The sequence below is a fragment of the Aquarana catesbeiana genome, linkage group LG02, assembly GCF_042186555.1.
Source record: "Aquarana catesbeiana isolate 2022-GZ linkage group LG02, ASM4218655v1, whole genome shotgun sequence".
NCBI lineage: Eukaryota > Metazoa > Chordata > Amphibia > Anura > Ranidae > Aquarana > Aquarana catesbeiana.
Window position 1 is genome coordinate 988,465 of NC_133325.1, and position 25,821 is coordinate 1,014,285.

Genomic DNA, 25,821 nt, shown 5'->3' on the forward strand with positions numbered 1-25,821 from the left:
CTCCAGGTCTCGCTATTTCCACGCTACAGTTGCCTCTCACACGGGGAGGTCTGTCATTGCCTAATTTTCTTAATTCTTAAGCCAGTGTTTTGCTGGCTCATATAAGCACTCCAATTGCTCTCATAAATCGCTGGATTATTGTCAGCTCTGTTTCCTGTGTTCCTGTGTTTCTTACTCCTGTTTGATTACCTGTTACCGGCCTGGCTTACCCTGACCTGCTCTGGCTTCTCTCCTGGTTCTAAACCCAGCTTGTTTCACCGACCTGCTCGTCTGTTCCAGATTGACTTGCTGTGTTTGACCCGGCTTGATCACAACTATACCTCCTGCCTCTGCTTCTGACTGCCTTCCTGTGTTTGACCCCCGGCCTGGCTTCTGCTTTTCCACCTGTTAAGATCTGCCAGAACTTCCAGGGAATCATTGGCTGTGACCACCTTCTCTGCTCCTGGGTGTCCACTCCTGGAACCATCAGACAGCTTCACCTACACTCCACCCATCAAGCCTGTATGGTAGAGCGGCCAGACAGAAGCCACTACTCAGTAAAAGGGACATGACAGCTAAAAGGCACCTGAATGACTCTCAGACCATGAGAAACACAATTCTCTGGTCTGATGAAACAAAGATTGAACTCTTTGGCCTGAATGGCAAGCGTGTCTAGAGGAAACCAGGCACCGCTCATCACCTGGCCAATAACATCCTCACAGTGAAGCATGGTGGTGGCAGCTTTATGCTGTGGGGATGTTTTTCAGTGGCAGGAACTGGGAGACAAGTCAGGATTGAGGGAAAGATGAATGCAGCAATGTACAGAGACTTCCTTGATGAAAACCTGCTACAGATGCTACTAATGCATTTAAACTAATCTGAAATAATGAATCAAAATTTTTGACTAAATTCAAATTCAAATAGTTTTTCAAATTGAATTTGAACAGTATTCTAATCAAATCGAATTGAAATAGTTTTCAAATCAAATTAGAGTTTCTAATGAAAAGGAAATAGAATAAAAAATACAGGAATAGAATAGAAAAGAACATAATACAATAGAAAAGAATAGAAAATAAAATAATAAAATATAATAGAGTAAAACAGAACAGAATAGAAAATAAAAGAATAATAATTAGAATATAACAAAAAAGGGATACAATATAAAATAAAAATAGAGTAAAACAGAACAAAATAAAATAGAAAAAAATGAATAAAATAGAATAAAGGAATGAACTAGAATAAAAAATAGAATAAAACACATTACAATAGTAAGAATATAACCATCTTCTGAAATTCAAATTTCGAAACAGAATAGAAAATAATAGAATAAAATAGAAAAGAAAAGAATAGGATAGAAAAAAAATTGAATAAAATGGAATATAAAGAATATAACAATCTTCCAAAATTCAAATTTTCAAATAAAATAAATTTGATTTTGAATGGAATTCAATTTGAATGGAATTCGAAAAATTTGAATCGATTAGAATTTGAATAAACAAAATTAATTCTGAAAATTAATTTGTAAATTAAACAAATTTAACTAAACAGATTTATGTAAAAAACGTTTTAAAACAAAACAAATTTTTCCGATCTGCACATGTTGAATGCTCAGTGCTTTCTGTGAAATGTTCTACTATAATAAATAATATGAAACTAAATCACAAATCCATTCCCCGCAACAGAAAGAGTCTCTCTGAACCCACTACCACTATGTCTGGGAAATGGTAGTCATTACGGTGTCCGTTTATGAAATAGAAAAAAGTTGTGATCCTCGGGATCAGGGCTGATCTCTGGTGTGTACCGGTTTATGTAGCTGAGATGAGGAGAACATGTTCTCGGTCACCACAGTACATGACCGTTCTGTCAGTAACGGATAGTTTATGCTAGTGAGATCCGATGATCCGAAGATCCGATGATCTGATGATCCGATGATCTGATGATCCGATGATCCGATGATCCGAAGATCCGATGATCCGATGATCCGATGATCCGATGATCCGATGATCCGATGATCCGAAGATCCAATGATCCGATGATCTGATGATCTGATGATGCGATGACCCGATGATCCGATGATCCGATGATCCGAAGATCCAATGATCCGATGATCTGATGATCTCACTGGCCGTTAATCTGAAATATCTCCGTCCCAGATTCTCCAGCTCAGAGGAGAGAAGTTTGTGCAATTAGAGGAAGAAGACTTCTTCTGGACCATGGACACTAGAGATTAGAACATGATGATCCCAATTGTATGCATTCCATAATAGAACCAAAGTGTCACTTCAAAATATACAAGATATGTAATATACTCTCACCGGACACTTTATTAGGTCCACCTTACTAGTAGCACATTGAGCCTCCTTTTGCCTTCATTCTTGGTGGCATAGACACAACAAGGTGTTGGAAACATTCCTCAGAGATTCTGGTCCATGGTGACATGATAACACCACACAGTTGCTGCAGATTTGTCAGTTGCACATCCATGATGCCAATCGCCCGTTCTACCACATCCCAAAGGTGCTCTTATGGGTGAGATGAGGTGAGTGTGGAGGCCATTGGAGGACAGTGACCTCATTGTCCAGTGGTGAGATGATTGGAGCTTTGTGACATGGTGCATTATCCTGCTGGAAGGAGCCATCAGAAGATGGGGACACTGTAGTCATAAAGGGATGGACATGGTCAGCAACAATACTCAGGTAGGCCGTGGCATTTAAACCATGCTCAGTTGGTACTAAGGGGCCCAAAGTCTACCAAGAAAATATCCCCCACACCATTACACCTCCAACCGGAACCATTGATACAAGGCAGGATGGATCCATGCACCAAATTCTGACCCCACCATCTGAATGTCGCAGCTGAAATCCAGACTCATCAGACCAGGCAACATTTTTCCAATCATCTATTGTCCAATTCTGATGAGCCTGTGCCAATTGTAGCCTAATGTTCCTGTTCTTAGCTGACAGGAGTGGCACCTGGTGAGGTCTTCTGCTGCTGTGGTCCATCTCTTTCAAGGTTGGATGTGTTGTGCATTCAGTGATGGTATTCTGCATACCTTGGGTGTAACGAGTGGTTATTTGAGTTACTGTTGCCTTTCTATCATCTGGAACCAGTCTGCCTATTCTCCTCTGACCTCTGACATCAACAAGGCATTTTCTCCACACAACTGCCGTTCACTGGATATTTTCTCTTTTTCCCACCATTCTCTGTAATCCTGAGAGATGATTGTGTGTGAAAATCCCAGAAATACTCAGACCAGCCCATCTGGCACCAACAACCATGCCACGTTCACTGCCATTCACTGGATATTTTCTCTTTTTTTGGACCATTCTCTGTAAACCCAAGAGATTGTTGTGCATGAAAATCCCAGTAGATCAGCAGTTTTTGAAATACTCAGACCAGCCCATCTGGCACCAACAACCATGCCACGTTCACTGCCATTCACTGGATATTTTCTCTTTTTTTGGACCATTCTCTGTAAACCCAAGAGATTGTTGTGCATGAAAATCCCAGTAGATCAGCAGTTTTTGAAATACTCAGACCAGCCCATCTGGCACTAACAACCATGCCACATTGAAAGTCACTTAAATCCCCTTTCTTCCCCATTCTGATGCTCGGTTTGAACTTCAGCAAGTCGTCTTCACCAAGTTTAGGTGCCTAAATGCATTGAGTTGCTGCCATGTGATTGGCTGTTTGTGTTACCAAGCAATTGAACAGGTGTACTTAATAAAGTGGCCGGTGGGTGTATATTATGTATAATGTCCAACAATATACAATTCTTTTATTTGATATCCAGTATATTGTGTTCATTCATTTGTCACACTTTTCTATACCGTGTACTGCAATACAAATAGTGATTTTGTTCAGTTGGATGTATTTATGGGTTCCCGATAGTTATCAATAGAGTCACTTATATAAAAATAAATGTTTCTGCTTTCTTACATAGGATGATACCCGAGGTTACCATTTTAGAAGGTAGTATACTTTGCCAGTTCCCCACTATTTCTAAGTTCATAAACTTATTTGTCTCCAAAAATGACCCCATTCATGAACAGGTACATTGGCTAGTATCGGTGTAAAAAAGGGAGAAAGGCTGGTGCCATGGAAGTTGGATAAAACATGCAGGTTTAAAAAGTCAATGCATTTCAGCCATCAGACCCTAATCATGATTAAGTCCTGATGTCAGAAACGCGTTGGCATTTTAGACTGTTGTTCACCTGCATTAATAAAACAATGTTTTAGCAGACTTCCATGGCACCAGCCTTCCTCCCTTTTTTGCAGGGATTGTACATGGAGGTTTGCAGAGATTTCCCAGGCTGTGTGCCGTGTTCTTGAGGCTCACCAGGCATTACACAGGAGGTAGTAACTCGGATGTACCTGTTCCATTGACTGGTATATCTTAAAATAAGACTAGAAATTCCTTATGAATCCAAAATATGAACATCCTCAGCAAATGATATGAAGAGAAAACAATCCAGTGATTCCTTACTTTGCCTTTTTTCCAGTAGATGGGGTCACTCATATTGATATATGTTTCAGGGATGTAATCTGGGTGTTCTATAACGGATATTGTTCTAGTCCAACTAAATGAAGAATTAACAAAATACCAGTTCTGTAAAATAAGATCGGATGGAACTTCTCTTCTCTCGTTAAAGTAGATATAACCACTGTATGGGTTCCGGTAATAAACATGTCTCACATATTTGTGCAGCTTTCCATAGAAGACATAAAGACACAGTTATACACAGTATATACAGATATAAGATAACAAAAAAAGACAGTCACTTCCAGCACTAAGGGGTTTTCTAAAGTGAAGGACAACAGGGACATCGGTAGCTCAGGACTGGGTGGATGCCGCCTTCCTCAGATGGGGTGATCCGATATATATATATATACACACACACAACATTCCAGTGAGTCTGATTAGTACAGATCAGACTGGATTTCTCGGTCACCCTGTGCCCCTATTAGAGACACAGGGTGACTTAGACATAGGAGGTGCATGGGGAGCTGAACAAAGGTTTTCCCAAATTAGCCGGCTCCCGTTTAACCACTTCAATACCGGCACTTATACACCTTCCTGCCCAGAACAATTTTCACCTTTCAGCGCTGTCCCAGTTTGAATGACAATTGCGCGGTCATCCAACACTGTACCCAAACTAAATTTTTATCATTTTGTTCCCACAAATAGAGATTTCTTTCAGTGGTATTTGATCACCTCTGTGGGTTTTATTTTTTGCTAAACAAATAAATAAAGACTGAAAATTTTGAAAAAAATAAAAGTTTTGCTTTTGTTTCTATTAAAAAATGTTGTAAATAAGTAAGTTTTCTCTTTCACAGATAGGCACTGATAAGGGGGCACTGACAGGCACTGATAAGGCGGCACCGATGAGGTGGCACCAATGAGCGGGCACTGACGGGCACTGATGATGGGCACTGGTATGCGGCACTGATGGGCACTGGTAGGCAGCACTGATGGGCACTGGTAGGCAGCACTGATGGGTGGCACTGATATGCAGCACTGATGGGCACTCATGGGTGGCACTGGGTGGCACTGGTGGGCACTGATGGGTACTGATAGGCAACACTGATGGGAACTGAAAGAATGCAAAGATGTGTTCTTATGGGTGGCACTGATGGGCAATGATAGGCAGCACTGCTGGGCACTGATGGGCACTGATACGTGACACTGATGGGCACTGATACGCGGCACTGATAGGCATCCCTGGTGGCACTGGCAGTGGTAGGCATTGTGAATGGTCACTGATTGGCAGCTGCCTGGGCATTGATTGGCAGCTGCCTGGGCACAGATTAGTATTTCCCTGGGGGTCTAGGGGGCATACTTGGTGGTCCAGTGTGGATGGCTTCCCTGGTGGTCCTGGGTAGGATCTGAGGGGGGGCTGTGCTAATAAACAATCAGCACAGACCCCCCTGTCAGGAGAGCAGCCGATCGGCTCTCCTCTACTCATGTCTGTCAAACGCGAGTGAGGAAAAGCCGATCACCGGCTCTTCCTATTTACATTGTCATCAGCCGTGATTGGACACGGATGATCACATGGTAAAGAGTCTCCATAGAGACTCTTTACCTAGATCGGTGTTGCGGGGTGTCAGACTGACACCCCGCAACAACAATCTCCGTGATGCGCGTCCCCGGGGGTGCGCAGTGGCTTAATATCCTGCGGATATCATGTGACTCCCAGTCAGGATATTGAAACCACTTTGCCACCATCATTCTGCTATATGGCGGGCGGCAAGTGGTTAATCTATGATTTCTGAGGAACAGATACTGTTGTACTGTAAATAAGCTAAGTTTGTTATGTATTATTTGATATTCTTATGTATAATATGTCTGGAACATAATTGTTTGGATAACAGTGAAAGGTCCCATGACACACATGGGGTGTAGCTATAATGATTGTATAATGTTGTATCATCATTATTTTTCTTATATAAACGAGTGACAAATAAAAGCTTATCAGACTTACTCTGAGCAAACTACAGCACTGTATCTGTGTCATTGTTTCTGAAGAGTATTTCTCCAGGGTCCCTGTCAGTGATAAGACTAGGAGTGACGTCAGACCCCGGTCTATAATAATTTAACCCTTACACCAATGACATTAAATAATAAAATTCATAAAAAGTGGGTACTCACAAACAGCAACTGGGGCTGTTTCGGGGGTGCACCCCCTTCCTCAGAGCTGTGCCCCCGAAATGCGTTAGATTATACCCTGTAATGGTATATGGCACATGTCTCCTACTGTGTGTTTTTATGGCACAATCCAGTTGCTGTTTGTGAGTACCCACTTTTTATGAATTCTATTATTAAATGTCATTGGTGATGCACTAGGTGTGTATATATATATATATATACAGATATAAGAGTTCTGAAATTAAAGGTTGTGTAAAAAAAAATACAAAAAAGTGATAGAGTCGGATTCAAGTTACTAGGAGGTCATTCTATAAATATAAATTAGAATGACTGAATCAGAAGAATCCCATCCATCCAAGAGAAACAGAAGTATCTGGCAGCTGCACATGGAATACATGACCCATTTCTGCCATGGCATCATGACCTATAGGAGATTACATTGTCATACTTCCACATAACGAGCCCGTGGCTCTCCATTATACCCTTTCATATTCTCACGACTCGGAGTCTGTGGGTCGTTCTTAACCACATCCTGCCCGGCCTATAGCACAATGACGGCCGGGCGGTGGTTTCATTATCCTGACTTGGCGTCATATGCCATCCAGCAGGATAAGCCACTCACACATGCCACTGAGGGCACACAGCGCGGTGATCGGTGGTGCGGTGTGTGGCTCTGACATACTGGATTTCCGATCTTGGTAGAGCCTATGATGTAGGCTCTTTACCATGTGATCAGCTGTGTCCAATCACAGCTGGTCACATCGTAACCAGGAAGTGCCGGTTATCGACTTTTCCTCTATTCACGCTGACAAGGCCGGTGACAAGGCCGGTGACAAGGCCGGTGACAAGGCCAGTGACAAGGCCGTTGACAAGGCCGATGACAAGGCCGGTGACAAGGCCAGTGACAAGGCCGGTGACAAGGCCGGTGACAAGGCCGGTGACAAGGCCGATGACAAGGCCAGTGACAAGGCCAGTGACAAGGCCGGTGACAAGGCCGATGACAAGGCCGGTGACAAGCCCAGTGACAAGGCCGGTGACAAGGCCGGTGACAAGGCCGATGACAAGGCCAGTAACAAGGCCGGTGACAAGGCCGATGACAAGGCCGGTGACAAGGCCAGTGACAAGGCCGGTGACAAGGCCGATGACAAGGCCGGTGACAAGGCCAGTGACAAGGCCAGTGACAAGGCCGGTGACAAGGCCGGTGACAAGGCCGATGACAAGGCCGATGACAAGGCCGGTGACAAGGCCGATGACAAGGCCGGTGACAAGGCCAGTGACAAGGCCGCTGACAAGGCCGGTGACAAGGCCAGTGACAAGGCCGATGACAAGGCCGGTGACAAGGCCAGTGACAAGGCCAGTGACAAGGCCGCTGACAAGGCCGGTGACAAGGCCGGTGACAAGGCCGGTGACAAGGTCGGTGACAAGGCCGGTGAGTGTATATTCACCTTTTTAACAATCTGGATAGGTATTATTACTTTGTATTAGTAAAATAATAAATTGACACATTTTAACCCTAACATCATGTTGTATTCTTCCTTAAAATGCCACATATAAGTCAATTCAATTCAAGTGAAGCTGCCCGATTTCAAAGTTGGACTCGGTGTGAAGGGGGGCTCACTCTAAGGAAATGCAGCGGCTGTATGAACACAGCCACAGCCACAGGTCCTAATTTGCCAGGTGTGCAGGCATGGGTGAGTTGTCCTGAATGTTTGGGGCCATATACCTGTACCCTCACCTCTGTTATATAAGTACCTGCACCTGTGCCCATAGAGTTCCTGCATACCCGTAGAGGAGCATAGGATGCCTGCACACAGCTCCAGGTGGCTCCAATCACATACTGTGCCTTGAAAAAGTATTCATACCCCTTGAAAGTTTCCACATTTTGTCATGTTACAACCAAAAATGTAAATGTATTTTATTGGGATTTTATGTGATAGACCAACACAAAATGGCACATAATTGTGAAGTGGAAGGAAAATGATAAATTTTATTTATTTATTTTAAATGGTTTTCATATTTTTTTTTACAAATAAATATGTGAAAAGTGTGGGGGGGGGGGCATTTGTATTCAGCCCCCTTTACTCTGATACCCCTAACTAAAATCTAGTGGAACCAATTGCCTTCAGAAGTCACCTAATTAGTAAACAGAGTCCACCTGTGTTATTTAATCTCAGTATAAATACAGCTGTTCTGTGAAGCCATCAGAGGTGTGTTAGAGAACCTTCGTAAACAAACAGCATCATGAAGGCCAAGGAACACACCAGACAGGTCAGGGATAAAGTTATTGAGACGTTTAAAGCAGGGTTAGGTTATAAAAATATATCCCAAGCTTTGAACATCTCATGGAGCTCTGTTCAATCCATCATCTGAAAATGGAAAGAGTATGGCACAACTGCAAACCTACCAAGACATGGCCGTCCACCTAAACTGACCAGCCGGGCAAGGAGATCATTCATCAGAGAAGAGCCAAGAGGTCCATGGTAACTCTGGAGGAGCTACAGAGATCCACAGCTCAGGTGGGAGAATCTGTCCACAGGACAACTATTAGTCGTGTTCTCCACAAATCTGACCTTTATGGAAGAGTGACAAGAAGAAAGACATTGGTGAAAGGAAGTCATAAGAAGTCCTGTTTGTAGTTTGTGAGAAGCCATGTGGAGGGGTTGGGGGGGGGGGCAGTCAACCAAGCTATGCTATCTCACAGCCCTGACTGTGTTAAATGGTGTTTTTAAACTTTAACTTTTGATAAAATCATCGGGATTTACACTACGAGTACCCATCTCTTTTCTCCATGATGATAACCTGTGGTTTACCACGGAGGAGGTAACTACTGCAACTTAATCCATTGGGAGGGGCACAAGGATCTGGATACCCCATGAGGACTACCACTACACTCACTGCATGCGATTTACCCTTGCAGGGGTGCAGGGATCTGGTGAGTGGGGAACTGAAGGGGATCACAGAAGTCACCTAAATTGCTATAAAGGCCCGAGTCACTTTTGGACAAGTCACTTGATACCTTGCCATTTATCACTACTAAAGACTGAACTTATAATCAATTATTCATTTCTAATTGTTTTATACATCTTTTCACAGAAAAACTCCTTTTAACAGAATGTGTTAATGCACTTATTTTTGTTCACTAATGATTGGGATACAATTAATTCATGCTGCACTTTTATGATATAGTTGTTGAGATGAATTGTTGAGGATGATATCTGGCTATAATTGCTGATTGGGTGAGAACACTCACCATCACACTAAGCACATCCACTTCCACACTGCAGGCCGACACACCAGTTTGCAATTAGCACAACTAATAGGGCTTTATTTGAATAAACTCGTCTTAAGCACAGGGTGAGAACACCCGATATGACATTTATTTTATCTGTGATTAACCACACTATCCACCACTCACTACTCATTATTAAAAGAGTGATTTACTGTGGAGGATTACCCTTCAGGTGACAGCAGTGTCTTTTCAACTATTTATTGCAAATTCACCTGGGAAGAGCAACCCATTGCGGAGGAGCACTCTTCAGGTGACGGGCAGCGCCACCCACCCCTATATTCATATAATTTTTACTATGTGGAAGAAGGTGCTCTGATCAGATGAGACCAAAATTGAACTTTTTGACCTAAAAGCAAACCGCTATGTGTGGAGGAAAACTAACATTGCCCATCACCCTGAAAACACCATCCCCACCGTGAAACATGGTGGTGGCAGATCATGTGGTGGGGATGCTTTTCTTTAGCAGGGACAGGGAAGCTGGTCAGAGTTGATGGAGAGATGGATGGAGCCAAATAAAGAAGAATCTTAGAAGAAAACCTGAGGCTCGGGCAGAGGCTCACCTTCCAGCAGGACAACAACCCTAAACATACAGCCAGAGCTACAATAACATGGTCTAGATCAAAGCATATTCATGTGTTAGAATGGCCCAGTCAAAGTCCAGACCTAAATTCAATTGAAAATCTGTGGCAAGACTTGAAAATTGCTGTTCACAGATGCTCTCCATCCAATATTTTGCAAAGAAGAATGGGCAAAAATGTCCCTCTCTGGATGTGCAAAGCTGGTAGAGACATCCCCAAAAAGACTTGCAGCTGTAATTGCAGAGAAAGGGGGTTCTACAAAGTATTGACTCGGGGGGGCACCATACAAATGCCCCCCACACTTTTCACATATTTATTTGCATCATTTTCCTTCTGCTTTACAATTATGTGCCACTTTGTGTTGGTCTATGTGACAGACCCAGCTGGGACAGAGGCTTTTGGAGAGGACTGAATGCTAGCCTCTTGCCTACTGATTATAGGCTCTGGATGTTAAGGGAACAATACTCTTTGCAAGGTGTATGCCTGCGAACCTTTGGAGTCAAGTCCATGTCCCCCCAAAACACACAGACTCTGGGAACCCTGTATATGCCATATTATAAATAGTGACTGCTTCATAATGTTGGGACTCAAAGAAGATGCTGATGTCTTCAACTCCAGCCACCTGTCTGTCTGTTGTCTGTTATAATGTGTTTATTGTAAATAAGGCTAGTGTGGGATCTAAGAGTCTTTCACTCATTGTTGTTTGTGTTAATTAACTCTTCTATTGTGTGAAGGAGTTCTGTGTTGATTATTTAAGGTAATGTGTATTGTAGTTAGGGAGCTAGGAGACAACAAGGCTAGGACCTGAAAGGTCATATCTCGGAGTCACCTAGTCTGGAAATGATTAGTTAATTAGCTCATGTTAATTTATGTTTCTGGTTAGAGGTGTATTGTTAGCATAATATGAGCAGGAGGGGGAACCTCCTCTTCAACTGTATATAAGTCTGTATTCTTATTCTAATAAACAGTTCATGTTCAGCAACCAAACAAGTATTGCCTTGTTTGTTGTTGGGAGCGGTTGGAATATCTGATATCTACAGTCAGGTCCATAAATATTGGGACATCAACACAATTCTAATCTTTTTGGCTCTATACACCACCACAATGGATTTGAAATGAAATGAACAAGATGTGCTTTAACTGCAGACTTTCATCTTTAATTTGAGGGTATTTACATCCAAATCAGGTGAACGGTGTAGGAATTACAACAGATTGTATATGTGCTTCCCACTTTTTAAGGGACCAAAAGTAATGGGACAATTGGCTGCTCAGTTGTTCCATGCCCAGGTGTGTGTTATTCCCTCATTATCCCATTTACAAGGAGCAGATACAAGGTCCAGAGTTCATTTCAAGTGTGCTATTTGCACTTGGAATCTGTTGCTGTCAACTCTCGATATGAGATCCAAAGAGCTGTCACTATCAGTGAAGCAAGCCATCATTAGGCTGAAAAAACAAAACAAACCCATCAGAGAGATAGCAAAAACATTAGGTATGGCCAAATCAACTGTTTGGAACATCCTTAAAAAGAAAGAACGCACCGGTGAGCTCAGCAACACCAAAAGACCCAGAAGACCACAGAAAACAACTGTGGTGGATGACCGAAGAATTCTTTCGCTGGTGAAGAAAACACCCTTCACAACAGTTGGCCAGATCAAGAACACTCTCCAGGAGGTAGGTGTATGTGTGTCAAAGTCATCAATCAAGAGAAGACTTCACCAGAATGAATACAGAGGGTTCACCACAAGATGTAAACCATTGGTGAGCCTCGAAAACAAGAAGGCCAGATTAGAGTTTGCCAAACAACATCTAAAAAAGCCTTCACAGTTCTGGAACAACATCCTATGGATGAGACCAAGATCAACTTGTACCAGAGTGATGGGAAGAGAAAAGTATGGTGAAGGAAAGGAACTACTCATGATCCAAAGCATACCACCTCATCAGTGAAGCATGGTGGTGGTAGTGTCATGGCATGGGCATGTATGGCTGCTAGGGATGAGCCGAACACCCCCCCCGGTTCGGTTCGCACCAGAACCTGCGAACGGACCGAAAGTTCGCACGAACGTTAGAACCCCATTGACGTCTATGGGACTCGAACGTTCGAAATCAAAAGTGCTCATTTTAAAGGCTAATTTGCATGGTATTGTCCTAAAAAGGGTTTGGGGACCCGGGTCCTACCCCAGGGGACATGTATCAATGCAAAAAAAACTTTTAAAAACGGCCGTTTTTTCGGGAGCAGTGATTTTAATGATGCTTAAAGTAAAAAAAAAAAAAAGTGAAATATTCCTTTAAATATCGTACCTGAGGGGTGTCTATAGTATGCCTGTAAAGTGACGCGTGTTTAACGTGTTTAGAACAGTCCCTGCACCAAATGTCATTTTTAAAGGAAAAAATCTCATTTAAAACTGCTTGCGGGTTTAATGTAATGTCGGGTCCTGGCAATATGGATAAAAATCAATGAGACAAACGGCATGGGTACCCCCCAGTCCATTACCAGGCCCTTTGGGTCTTGTATGGATATTAAGGGGAACCCCGCACCCAAATTAAAATAAGGAAAGGTGTGGGGCCACCAGGCCCTATATACTCTGAACAGCAGTATACAGGCTGTAGGTTTGTTGTTAAGTAGAATCTCTTTGTAATTTTGAACGGGTACATTTTTAACGTGTTTAGCTCCAGTCAAAAAATCTTTTTTAAGCTTTTTGGAAAACATAGGGAAGGGTTATCACCCCTGTGACATTTGTTTTGCTGCCTTTCCTCCTCTTCAGAAGATTTCACCTCACTTTTTGTCCCAATGGATTGGAAAGCATCAGTGGAAAGGAGAAATGTTTTTCCCATATTAACTCTTACAGGAGAGAATTTCCCTTCCTAGGGGTAGATTTCACTTCCTGTTGTCTCCTTCCGTTTGCAAGTAGGAGTCGTTTGTAAGTTAGTTGTTTGAAAGTAGGATCCTGCCCTATATACTCAGCAGAAATTTGGGCCTTAGGTGTTGCTGTGGCCACAACACTGTAAGCCCTCACAGGGCTCTGCTGTGAAATATTAAATCAAGAATTGTAATTACATGCCCCTGTTGAACAGGAGCTGAAAAATTAGGCCTTAGGCACTGGTGCTGGTGCCACAACACTGCAACCCCTCACAGACACTCTAGTTGGAATGCAGGAACGAGCCCTGCTGCAAAGTATTGCATCAAAAATTGTAATTACACGCCCCTGTTAAACAAGGGCTGAAAAATTGGGCCTTAGGCACTGGTGCCGGTGCCACAACACTGCAACCCCTCACAGACACTCTAGTTGGAATGCAGGAACGAGCCCTGCTGCAAAGTATTGCATCAAAAATTGTAATTACACGCCCCTGTTAAACAAGGGCTGAAAAATTGGGCCTTAGGCACTGGTGCTGGTGCCACAACACTGCAACCCCTCACAGACACTCTAGTTGGAATGCAGGAACGAGCCCTGCTGCAAAGTATTACATCAAAAATCGTAATTACACGCCCCTGTTAAACAGGGGCTGAAAAATTGTGCCTTAGGCACTGGTGGTGGCACCCAGAACCAAAAATGTTCTTACAAGCTATCAGCGTGATGATTGAGGAGGAAGAGGATAATTACTCAGGGATAGTCACTCAGCATCAGCATAGGCAGTCTTTGAAGGGATCTGAGATTTCAAAAAAAAATATTCGGTTACATCAGCATCAGGTGCTTGGTAGCTGGTGGTGATCCAAGACTCATTCATTTTTATGAAGGTCAGTCGATCGAACGAGTCAGTGGACAGACGCACCCTGTGATCGGTTACCACGCCTCCAGCAGCACTGAATGTGCGTTCCGAAAGAACGCTGGATGCAGGACAGGCCAGTAGCTCAATTGCATACTGTGCAAGCTCTGGCCAGTGATCCATCCTCAAGACCCAGTAACCCAGAGGATTTTCGGTGGGAAAGGTGTCCAAGTCTGATCTTGCCCCTAGGTATTCCTGCACCATGTAAAACAGACGCTGGCGATGGTTGCTGGAACCGATCATACCTTGGGGCTGCGGACCAAAAAATTGTCTGAACGCATCGGTCAGACGGCCACCTTCTCCACCGCTCCTTCTTTGACTGACCGAAGCCTCAGCAACACGTTGTCCAGAAACAGGAGTTTGTAACCTCCCAGTCTCTGGGAACGCGTTGCACAGACCTTTCTGCAAGGCCTCCCGAAGATGTTTCATCCTCTGCTCCCTCTGCGATGGCAAGATAAGGTCCGCAACCTTACCCTTGTAACGAGGATCAAGGAGGGTTGCCAGCCAGTATTGGTCCTTCTCCTTGATACCACGAATACGAGGATCCTTACGCAGGCTTTGCAGGATCAGGGAGGCCATGCAGCGTAGGTTTGCTGAGGCATTCGGTCCGGAGTCCTCTGGGTCACTAAGGACGACATGGTCCGCAGCCACCTCCTCCCAGCCACGTACAAGTCCATGTGTTTCTTGGGACTGATCCCTTAAAGACTGCTGCTGATGCTGAGTGCCAGGCTCCACCTCCATACTGACACAATCTTCCTCCTCCTCCTCCTCCTCTTCCTCCTCGTCCTCTTCCTGTGTGATCGGCGGGCACGCAGGAACACTGTCTGGATAAAGGGGGCCTTGAGAGCTAAGGAAGTCCTCCTCTTCCTGCCTCTGTTCTGCCTCAAGTGCCCTGTCCATTATTCCACGCAGCGTGTGCTCCAACAGGTGGACAAGGGGGACAGTGTCACTGATGCATGCACTGTCACTGCTCACCATCCTCGTGGCCTCCTCAAATGGTGACAGGACAGTGCATGCATCCCTGATCATGGCCCACTGGCGTGGGGAAAAAAAACCAAGCTCCCCTGACCCTGTCCTGGTGCCATAGTCGCACAGGTACTCATTGATGGCCCTCTGCTGCGTGTGCAGCCGCTGCAGCATGGCCAACGTTGAGTTCCACCTGGTGGGCATGTCACAGATTAGGCGGTTCTTGGGCAGGTTAAACTCCTTTTGGAGGTCCGTCAGCCGAGCACTGGCATTATATGACCGGCGGAAATGCACACAGACTTTCCTGGCCTGCCTCAGGACATCCTGTAAGCCTGGGTACCTGCCCAAGAACCGCTGCACCACCAAGTTAAGGACGTGAGCCAAACAGGGCACATGGGTCATTTGTCCCTGTCGGAGGGCAGAGAGGAGGTTGGTGCCATTGTCGCAAACCACCATTCCTGCCTTAAGTTGGCGTGGCGTCAACCACCTCTGAACCTGCCCCTGCAGAGCTGACAGAACTTCTCCCCCAGTGTGGCTCCTGTCCCCCAAGCACACCAGCTCAAGCACCGCATGGCATCTTTTGGCCTGCATACTTGTGTAGCCCCTTGAACGGCTACGGAGCACCACTAGTTCCGAGGACAAAGCACAGGAAGAGGCCATGGAGGAAGAAGAAGAGGAGGGGGTGAAGGAGAGGTGTGTCACAATCATTAGTAGTGGCATTTTGGAGGCGTGGTGGCGGAACAACCTCCAACATTACTGCACCTTGTCCTGCATCCTTCCCAGCTGCCAGCAGAGTCACCCAATGCGCCGTGAAACTTAGGTAACGTCCCTGTCCATGCCTGCTGGACCATGAGTCAGCGGTAATATGCACCTTACCGCTGACCGCCCTGTCCAGCGAGGCATGGACATTGCCTTCCACATGCTGGTAGAGAGCCGGAATCGCCTTCCATGAGAAAAAGTGGCGTTTGGGTACCTGCCACTGAGGAACCGCACATTCCACAAACTCACGGAAGGGGGCAGAGTCTACCAACTGAAAAGGCAGCAGTTGAAGTGCTAGCAATTTTGCCAAGCTAGCATTCAACCGCTAGGCATGTGGATGGCTGGGAGCAAACTTCTTTCGGCGGTGCAGCAGCTGGGGCAGGGAAATTTGCCTGGTACAATCTGACGTCGGTGTACCAAAATCAGATTGCCCACAAGTACGTGGCTGTGACACACCTAATTCTACACTAGCATTCCTCTCAGTGCAGGTCTCAGAGAGGACTGAAGGTCTAGTGGGGTTGGAAATCTCAGCTGATGAGGAGCAAGCAGAGGTCCTCTTTGTTCTTTGGTGTGGGTCTTTTAGATACGCTTGCCAAGGAACTGCATGGCAGGTCAACATATGTCTGGTCAAGCATGTGGTACCCAAGCGGGAGATGTTTTGGCCACGCGAGATACGCTTGAGACATATGTTGCAAATAGCAGCGGTGCGATCTGATGCACTCGTCTCAAAAAAGGCCCACACCAAAGAACTTTTTGAATAACGCGCAGAGACTGCAGCGCCCTGCACATGTGGAGCTTTGGGGTGTGATGCAGTCAATGTGCTGCCCTTAGGCTGGCCCCTGGAGGGCATCCTGCCTCGTTGGTGATGTGCCGCCTCCTCCTCCTCCTCCTCCTCCTCTCTCCTCTCAGGCACCCACGTTGAGTCAGTGACCTCATCATCCCCTCCCTCCTCATCACTGGAGCAAACCTGGCAGTATGCTGCAGCAGGGGGAGCATGACTGCCAGATTGCTGTCCTTCTTGGGCACCCCCTCTGTCCGTGCTCGTGTTACTGCCTTCATCGAGCTCAGTATCATCATCAGAGCCTTCCAAACGCTGGGCATCCTCCTGGAGCATGTACCCAACACTGTTATCAAACAGTTCGAGGGACTCCTCAGGAGGACATGGTGGGGCTAGGGAAGGAGTCACTGATGACATTGAGCCAAGGGAAGAGGCCGCTGCTTTGCCAGACAAAGTACCCTGAGCATGGGTGAGAGAGGATGAGGAGGATGAGGACGGCTTGGTCATCCACTCGACCAAGTCTTCCGCATGTTGCGGCTCAACATGGCCAGCTGCCGAAAAAAAGGCCAAGCGTGTCCCATGGCCACATGCTGATGAGGATGCACCGTCTCCACGACCAGCACTAGACACAGAGCCTGCTTGCCCTCTCTTATTGGCTTGTGACTGTCTGCCTCTCCTTCTTGGCCTTCCAGACATACTAATTGCCTGTAGCTGCACTAAGCTGGGATATATATATATATATATATATATATATATATATATATATATATATATGTACTGATACTGCAGCTAGCAAAATCAACTGCCTGCCTGTAGTATGAGAACACCACCAACCTTCTACAGGTAACTTTAGCTGAACACTGTGAGGTGGACGCACCCCACTAACTTGTAGGTTTAGCAGAACACTGTGAGCAGGACGCACTGCACTAACTGTAAATAGTCTAGCTGCCTGACTGTGGTACTAATAGGATCAAAAGAACACCAGCAATTTTCTTCAGGTAGCTGTATTTACTGTAACAAGACAAGCCTGCCTGTCAGTAAGAAGATAACAGAAACGGATCTAGCTGAACACTGTGAGCAGGACGCACCCCACTAGCTTGTAGGTTTAGCTGAACACTGTGAGGTGGACGCACCCCACTAACTTGTAGGTTTAGCTGAACACTGTGAGCAGGACGCACCCCACTAACTTGTAGGTTTAGCAGAACACTGTGAGCAGGACGCACTGCACTAACTGTAAATAGTCTAGCTGCCTGACTGTGGTACTAATAGGATCAAAAGAACACCAGCAATTTTCTTCAGGTAGCTGTATTTACTGTAACAAGACAAGCCTGCCTGTCAGTAAGAAGATAACAGAAACGGATCTAGCTGAACACTGTGAGCAGGACGCACCCCACTAGCTTGTAGGTTTAGCTGAACACTGTGAGGTGGACGCACCCCACTAACTTGTAGGTTTAGCTGAACACTGTGAGGTGGACGCACCCCACTAACTTGTAGGTTTAGCTGAACACTGTGAGCAGGACGCACCCCACTAACTTGTAGGTTTAGCTGAACACTGTGAGCAGGACGCACTGCACTAACTGTAAAGAGTCTAGCTGCCTGACTGTGGTACTAATAGGATCAAAAGAACATCAGTAATTTTCTTCAAAATACTGTAACAAGACAAGCCTGCCTGTCAGTAGGAATATAACAGGAATGGATCTAGCTGAACACTGTGAGCAGGACGCACTGCACTAAATGTAAATAGTCTAGAAGATAACAGGAACGGATCTAGCTAAACTGAATACAGTGTATATATATATATATGCAACACCTGGGATGCATATATATACACAATACACTTTAAGTGCAGCTAACTGACTGACTGTCCTGCCTAATCTAGCTAACTCAAATGAAATGACACTGTCTCTCTCTCTCTCTAAGCACACCGGAACACACTGCACAGGGCCGCCGTGCAGGCGGCCTTATATAGTGTGGGGCGTGTACTAAATCCCCTGAGCCATAATTGGCCAAAGCCTCCTTTGGCTTTAGCCAATTACGGCTCTCTGTACACATGGTGCCGTGATTGGCCAAGCATGCGGGTCATAGTGCATGCTTGGCCAATCATCAGCAAGCAATGCACTGCAATGCCGCAGTGAATTATGGGCCGTGACGCGCCACACGAATTTGGCGCGAACGGCCCATATCGTTCGCAATTCGGCGAACGATCGAACAGCCGATGTTCGAGTCGAACATGGGTTCGACTCGAACACGAAGCTCATCCCTAATGGCTGCCAATGGAACTGAAAATGTGTGAATGAAGCAGCGCTAGCGACAATGAATCAAATAATAAATATTTGTGCTACCCAGTTGCTGGAAAAAGTATATTGTGTACTAACAAAGTTGAAATAATAGGTGCTGGTAAATAATTCTAAATAAATACCATCCGCTGGGCTACTACATAGGGCTCTTAACAACAGCCTCACTGGAAAGCAAACAGCAGCTCTTCACCCTGTACTGTCAGTCAATCACCATGGATGTTATAAAGTGATGCCTCTGATGTACATACAGATATGAAATGGCTGATGTTCATAACAGATAGGTCATGTACTTGCAGATGTCGACTCCAAAAAATAAAGAGAAAGGCAATATGGGGAAGTATTGCGGAGCTAAAAAATCACTTGCGCAACAAAGCGCTACTCACAGAATCCTTGGTTGCAATCAGGCATGTCAGAAAACTTCCGCGATCGCCGCTTACAGCGTGCGTACCACGGAAACAGGAAGAAGCGTCACTGGTTAGACGTGAGCCGGATGTTTCATCGACGTGTTTCGCCCCTCCCCCAGGGCGTCATCAAAGGACTTAACATCCAACCCACGGAAGAGATGTTGTTGTATGTGACACTGAGCCCCAATATCTCATTCACACACAGAGCTTTAGCAGGAACTTTAACAGAAAATTCATAAGGAACTTCTCTACAGTGATAGCTCCAATTACACAGCTGACAAAGAAAAGGACGCCCTTTGTTGTGGTCACCTGAGGTACAGAAGGTGTTTAGTAAACCAAAGACTCTTTTCACTTCCAGACTTCTACTTGTACATTCTGATCCTGAACTACCTTTCATCATGGAAGTTGATGCTTCGGATTCTGCTAAGGGTGCTTTACTTAAAAATCGAAGAAAAGATGCAGCTTCATCCTTTTGTTTGTTTTTCTCATTTAATGTCTTCAGCTGAAAGGAATTATGACATTGGGAAAAAGGAGCTGCTGGCATTTATGGAAGCTTTTTCTGTGTAGAGGCATCCGCTGGAATGGACTAATCATCCTGTACCTCTTCTCACTGATCATAACAATTTAGAATCAATTAGTTCTGCCAAGAGATTGTCTACTAGACAAGCACATCAGTCACTATTCTTTACCAGGTTAAGTTTTTATCATCTCTTACTGACCTGGGTCATAGAATGGAGATTAGCGGAGAAGTCCATAGTTTCAGAAACTGCAGGAACAGGAACGGTACATTCAGTTATTGAACTGGGCAAAATGGACGGGTGGAAAACATAGTTGGCAAAGAATGGAGTCTGATTGATGGCAGAATGCAAAGAGTTGTTGTACGAGAACTCAGCAACAGGTAAAAGAGAGACCCAGTCATCCAGAGAGAAGGCGGAGAAGCAGCGGAGATATTGCTCCAAATTCTGATTGGTTCTCTCAGTTTGGCCATTCGTCTGGGGGTGGTAAGCTGAAGAGAATGCCAATTCAATTTCAAGGGAGCCACAAAGAGCCTTCCAAAACCTGGAGGTAAACTGGACACCTCGATCGGAGACAATATTTGCTGGGACCCCATTCAGCCTTACGATTTCTTTAATGAATATCTTTGCCGTCTCCATGGCTGAGGGTGTACCCCTCATAGGAAGGAAATGTGCCATCTTGGACAGTCTGTCCACTATGACAAAGATGGTAGAAAAATGTTTTGATGGGGGGAGTTCAACGATGAAATCCATTGAAATCATTCTCCACGGTCTCTCAGGAATGTGTAAGGGTTTTAATAGGCTCCAAGCTCTTGTCCGGCTGCTTTTACTTCGGGCACGGATATTTCATGAATCCACGTAGTTTTTGCAATCATTGACCAGTTGTGGCCACCAGAAAGTATGATGTACCAGCTCGGCCGTCTTCAGGGTCTCAAAATGTCCAGCCAGCTTATGGTCATGGCAAATCTTGCCCTTGCGCCAAAACAATTCGTCCTTCATGTTGATTTCAAAAGACTGGGACATTACCATAGAGGCCTGTCTTATCCTAGAGATAAGATCCCCTTAGAGGAGCAAAAAATTTCCAGCAGGAAGGATAGTATCCGGGGGTAAAGTCTTTTCAGAGTCATGAAACATGCGTGAAAGTGCATCTGGCTTGATGTTTTTAGAACCAGGTCTGTAAGTAATGTGAAATTGAAATCGGGAAAAGAAAAGTGCCCATCTAGCTTGTTGTGGTCTTAGTCTCTTGGCGGATCTCAAGTATTCCAGATTTTTGTGGTCGGGGTAAATTAGAATGGGATGTGCAGCACCCTCCAGTAGATAACACCACTCCTCCAGAGCCGCCTTGATGTCTAGAAGTTCCCGGTCCCACACATCATAGTTCCTTTCAGACATAGAAAGTTTGCGTGAGAAGAAGGCTACATGGTAGAGGAGAGCTTTGGCACCTTGTCGTTGGGAGAACACCGTTCCTACTGCAATTTCTGAGGCATTGACCTCCAAAAAGAATGGCAGAGCAGGATTAGGGTGTTTCAAAATGGAGGCCGAGGTAAACAGTTCTTTAAGTTTCTCAAAAGCCGACTGCGCCTTAGGAGTCCAGCAGAATCGGGTTTCTTGCCTGGTCAGCTCAGTAATAGGAGGAATGATTGTAGAAAAGTCTTTGATGAACTTCTGATAAAAGTTGGAAAAACCAATAAAGCTCTGAACCCCCTTTTTATCTGTGGGTGCAGGCCAGTTCAGGATAGCAGACACCTTTTGAGGGTCCATTTTGATGCCCTCGGCTGAAATAATTAGGCCTAAAAATTGAATACATTGGAGTTCTTTTTTCGGGTTTAGCATACAATCCATGTTGCCTGAGCCGAGTTAGGACATTCCGAACATGCCTGCGATGGTCGGTTAGTGAAGAAGAGAAAATGAGAATGTCATCAAGGTAAACTATAACATACAGGTCCAAGTAATCATGGAAGATATCATTGACGAAGTGTTGAAATGTCGCTGGTGCATTGCATAGACCGAAGGGCATAATGAGATACTCAAAATGCCCAAAGCGAGCACAGAAAGCGGTCTTCCATTCATCCCCTTCTTGGATTCGGATTAAATTATAAGCTCCGCAAAGATCCAATTTCGTGAAGATAGTTGCGGTTCCCAGCTTTTGAAAAAGTTCAGGTACAAGAGGTAGCGTGTAATGGTTTTTAATCGTTATTTTGTTCAACTCCCGGTAATCAATGCACGGACGTAAGAAATGGTCTTTCTTTTCCACAAAGAAAATGTTGGCACCGGCCAGGGAGGTGGACGGTCAGATGAACTCCTTCTCCAGATTCTCATCAATATAGCCCTTCAGAGTGTCTAACTCCTGCTCAGTTAACGGGAAGATTCTTCCAAACGGCACTTCTGTTCCAGGCAAAAGTTCTATTGGGCAGACATTCGGCCTGTGTGGGGGAAGAGTCTCTGCTCCCTTCTTGCTAAATACATCCAAGAAGTCCTGGTATGGTTCGGGAATAGACTGACGTAGTTCCGTGTCTGAATCTAAGCACAGGAGTTTAGAAGTTTTACTGATTGTTCCCCGTAGGCAATGCTGCTGGCAGTACTCAGAAAGGAACTAATTTTTTCCATGGCCCAGTTAATGCTGGGATTATGGGCTTGTAGCCAAGGCATTCCCAGGATGATAGAGAAGAGAGGAGAGGAGATAGCATCCAGGCAAAGAAGTTCTTGATGATGAGAACCCATGGTGGCCAGTAAAGGGACAGTCTCCCGTATGACAGAACCAGAACTAAGGGTGGAGCCATCCGCAAGATGTACAGCAAGGCCTTGGGCTTTGGGTTGGAGTGGAATGCCATGGTTGGCTGCCTAGACCAGGTCAACAAAGCAGCTGCGTGCTCCGGAGTCAATGAAGACTGATACTGGGATAATCCTTCCTGGAAGCTGCAATGTGATGGAGAGAGCAAGGTGAGTACTGGGTTTAGGCACGACAGTTGCACACATAAGAGAGGTAAGAGGAGACTTAGGCATATTGTTGGGGCAGGCTCTTACGTAATGCCCAGATTCCCCGCAATACAGGCACAAGTTGTGGGCACATCTGCGCAACTTCTCTTCAGGAGAGAGAGAAGGGCAAAGTAGGCCAAGCTGCATGGGTTCAGGTGCATCTAGGATTGGGGCAGTTGATGTAGAAGGAGGCCAACTGGTGGAACCGGGAACCTTGGGGAGCATCCATGTGGGGCAGAAGACATTAGTAGACCTCTCGGTGCATCGCTCCCTCAGGCGACAATCAATTTGGATTGAAAGGTTGATGAGTTCATCCAGGGACTGAGGTACTCCGACCCGTGCCAGCTCATCCTTAAGTGGGTCAGATAACCCCATCCGAAACTGGTGATGCAAGGCAGGGTCATTCCAGTCTGTGTCGGAGCTCCAGCGTCTGAACTCAACCGCATAGTCTTCAGCTGTCCTGCCGCCTTGTTGAAGGGAATGCAATGTGGCTTCGACAGTCACAGTCAGTTGGGGGTCCTTGTAAAGCTGGGACATGGCCAAAAAGAAAGTGTTGAGACTATCCAGGGATCCTGACTTTTTCTCCAGGAGGTGGAGGGCCCAGGTTTGAGGCTCACCGGACAACAGGGAGATGACAAAGCCCACCTTGGTTTCCTCCAGGGAGAAGGTGCGGGGTTGCAGAGCGAAAAAGAGTTCACAGGCATTTCGGAAAGCACGGTATTTGCTACGTACTCCGGTAAACCTTTCGGGTATGAGTACTCTGGGCTCTGGAGGGAGCATCACTACTGAGGGTGTAGGTGGTAATCTGGCAGAAGAAGCCCCCTGGGGATTGGTGGGTGAGGACAGAGCCTGGACTTGTTCCTCCAATCTTGAATAGCCTTCCTGAAGACTCTTCACCGCTTGGGTAAGGCCTGCTAGATGTCTGCAGAGTTCCACCATGGGGGTGGCCCCCTGCCGGACTCGGACATGGCTGCCTGATACTATCAGACTTCTACGTACCTGACCGGCGAGTCCACTTGGGCAGAGGGTGGTCTCTCTTACGTGTCTGACTCGCGGCCCCTGGTAGAGTAAACAGGAGGCACGGGAGTGTGGAGTGGTATAAGAGCCTGGTAGTGGGATCCCGATGCTGACAGGCAGGCAGTCTTTCAACAGCAAGGGTGTAGGCTGGATCACAGACAAGCAGGTGCTGAGCAGGAGCAACAGGCGGGCAACAAGGTACAGAGGAGCAGGCAGAAGCAGGGTCAAATAAGCCAAAGGTCAGGTGCGGGCGGAAGTCAGAGGATTCCAAGAAAAAGGTCGGGTTGTCAGGAGATCCAGAACACAGATACGGCAACAGGAACAAGGTACAGAAGAGCTGTTGATCAGGCAGCACCGAGCAGAGTGTGCAGCTAACCTAAATAGGCAGATTGGCGGCAAATGTGGCGCACGTGCACGCACCGCCACGCGCGCGCGCACCCCCACGTGTCTGCACCCCCGCGCGCCCACACACCAGCACCCACAGGATGATGCAAACCAGTGTCCATAGGAACGCGCACACTAACGAGCATGCGTCCGAACACCAGCGTGCACACCAGTGCCCACAGGGGAGCGCACACCAGTGCGCATAGGAACGCGCGCGCCAGCGTGCACCGGCGCACACCAGGGCGAGCAACACCATGTCCACCAAGGTAACCTCTGACAGTACCACAAGTCATTATTGAATCTCAAAGGTATGAAAGGTATTAAAATCACCCACTTCTCAACCATCTTTCTAAGGACGTGAGTGGGGCTTAGGCACTCTTGTGGGGACAAGTGGAACTGCACTCGTTAATGCTTGAACTTCAGGCTGGGAGCTGTGGTCATGGGACAATCCACATTAAGGCAGGTCTCCCGGACTGAGAAGCAAGCTGCAATCACACCATTAGCTCCTTGCTCTCTGTGCTAACTCCATTACACTGATGACACTTGTACACTTCAGACACTCTTATGTATAGAGGACGCCACTTACCAGGTGTGCAGCATTTTGAGGCAAGTATCACTAAACCTGTACCAGTCCCCACCAATGCAGCAATTCATGTCACCTCTCTCCCAGTGACCCACCCCATGGTTGCCATGGGATACAGGTAATTCTCCCTCTCCTTTTCCAATCAAAGTACTTGCTCTTATTCTCTCTTCTTCCTGCTGGGTCCCTATGCACTGGTGTTTCGTCCACAGACTTTGTATAGAAGTAACATGTGCGGAAAAACTGGTCTTTGAGTGTTGGTGGCACCTTCACACCGTAACTCTATAGAGCAAGGGTCTCAAACTGGCAACCCTCCAGCTGTTGCGGAACTACAAGTCCCATGAGGCATTGCAAGGCTGACAGGTACAGGAATGACTCCCACAGGCAGAGGCGTGATGGGACTTGTAGTTCTGCAACAGCTGGAGGGCAGCCAGTTTGAGATCCCTGCTATAGACGTACTCTTGATGGAAGCAAGAATTGGCCTTGCTGTCAAAAATTTAAATGATATGCCCCTGTCAAACAGGTGCGGAAAAATTGGTCTTTGGGTGTTAATTGTGCCCATGAAACCTACACCAAAAAAATTCTTCCAGATGAAATCAACACCCACACGCATACTAGGCAGCCTAGAGGTCCAGAGATTCCACATCCCAAAAACACTTCAGTGAGATTGGCATCAGGGGCTTCATAGATGCTGGTAATCAAGGCATGATACATGTTGATAAATGTCATATGGTCCACGGAGTCTGTGGACAGACGCATTCTTTTATCAGTAACAAAATCTCCAGCAGCACTGAATGCCCATTTGGAAAGCACGCTGGATATAGGGCAGCCCAGTAGCTTAATTTCATACAGGACAAGTTCTGGCCAGTGGTCTATTCTCATGACCAGTAA

The 25,821-nt window shown here is 45.9% G+C and overlaps 1 protein-coding gene across 1 annotated transcript in view; it reads right to left on the reverse strand.

The window, feature by feature from the left end:
• The window catches only part of LOC141129564 (vomeronasal type-2 receptor 116-like), an 82,318-nt gene that overhangs the window by 40,465 nt on the left and 16,032 nt on the right, over nt 1-25,821 (reverse strand). Inside the window, exon 2 of the mRNA XM_073617661.1 lies at nt 4,466-4,687. Coding sequence (XP_073473762.1) covers nt 4,466-4,687 — 222 coding nt within the window. The remainder of the gene's footprint in view (nt 1-4,465; nt 4,688-25,821) is intronic.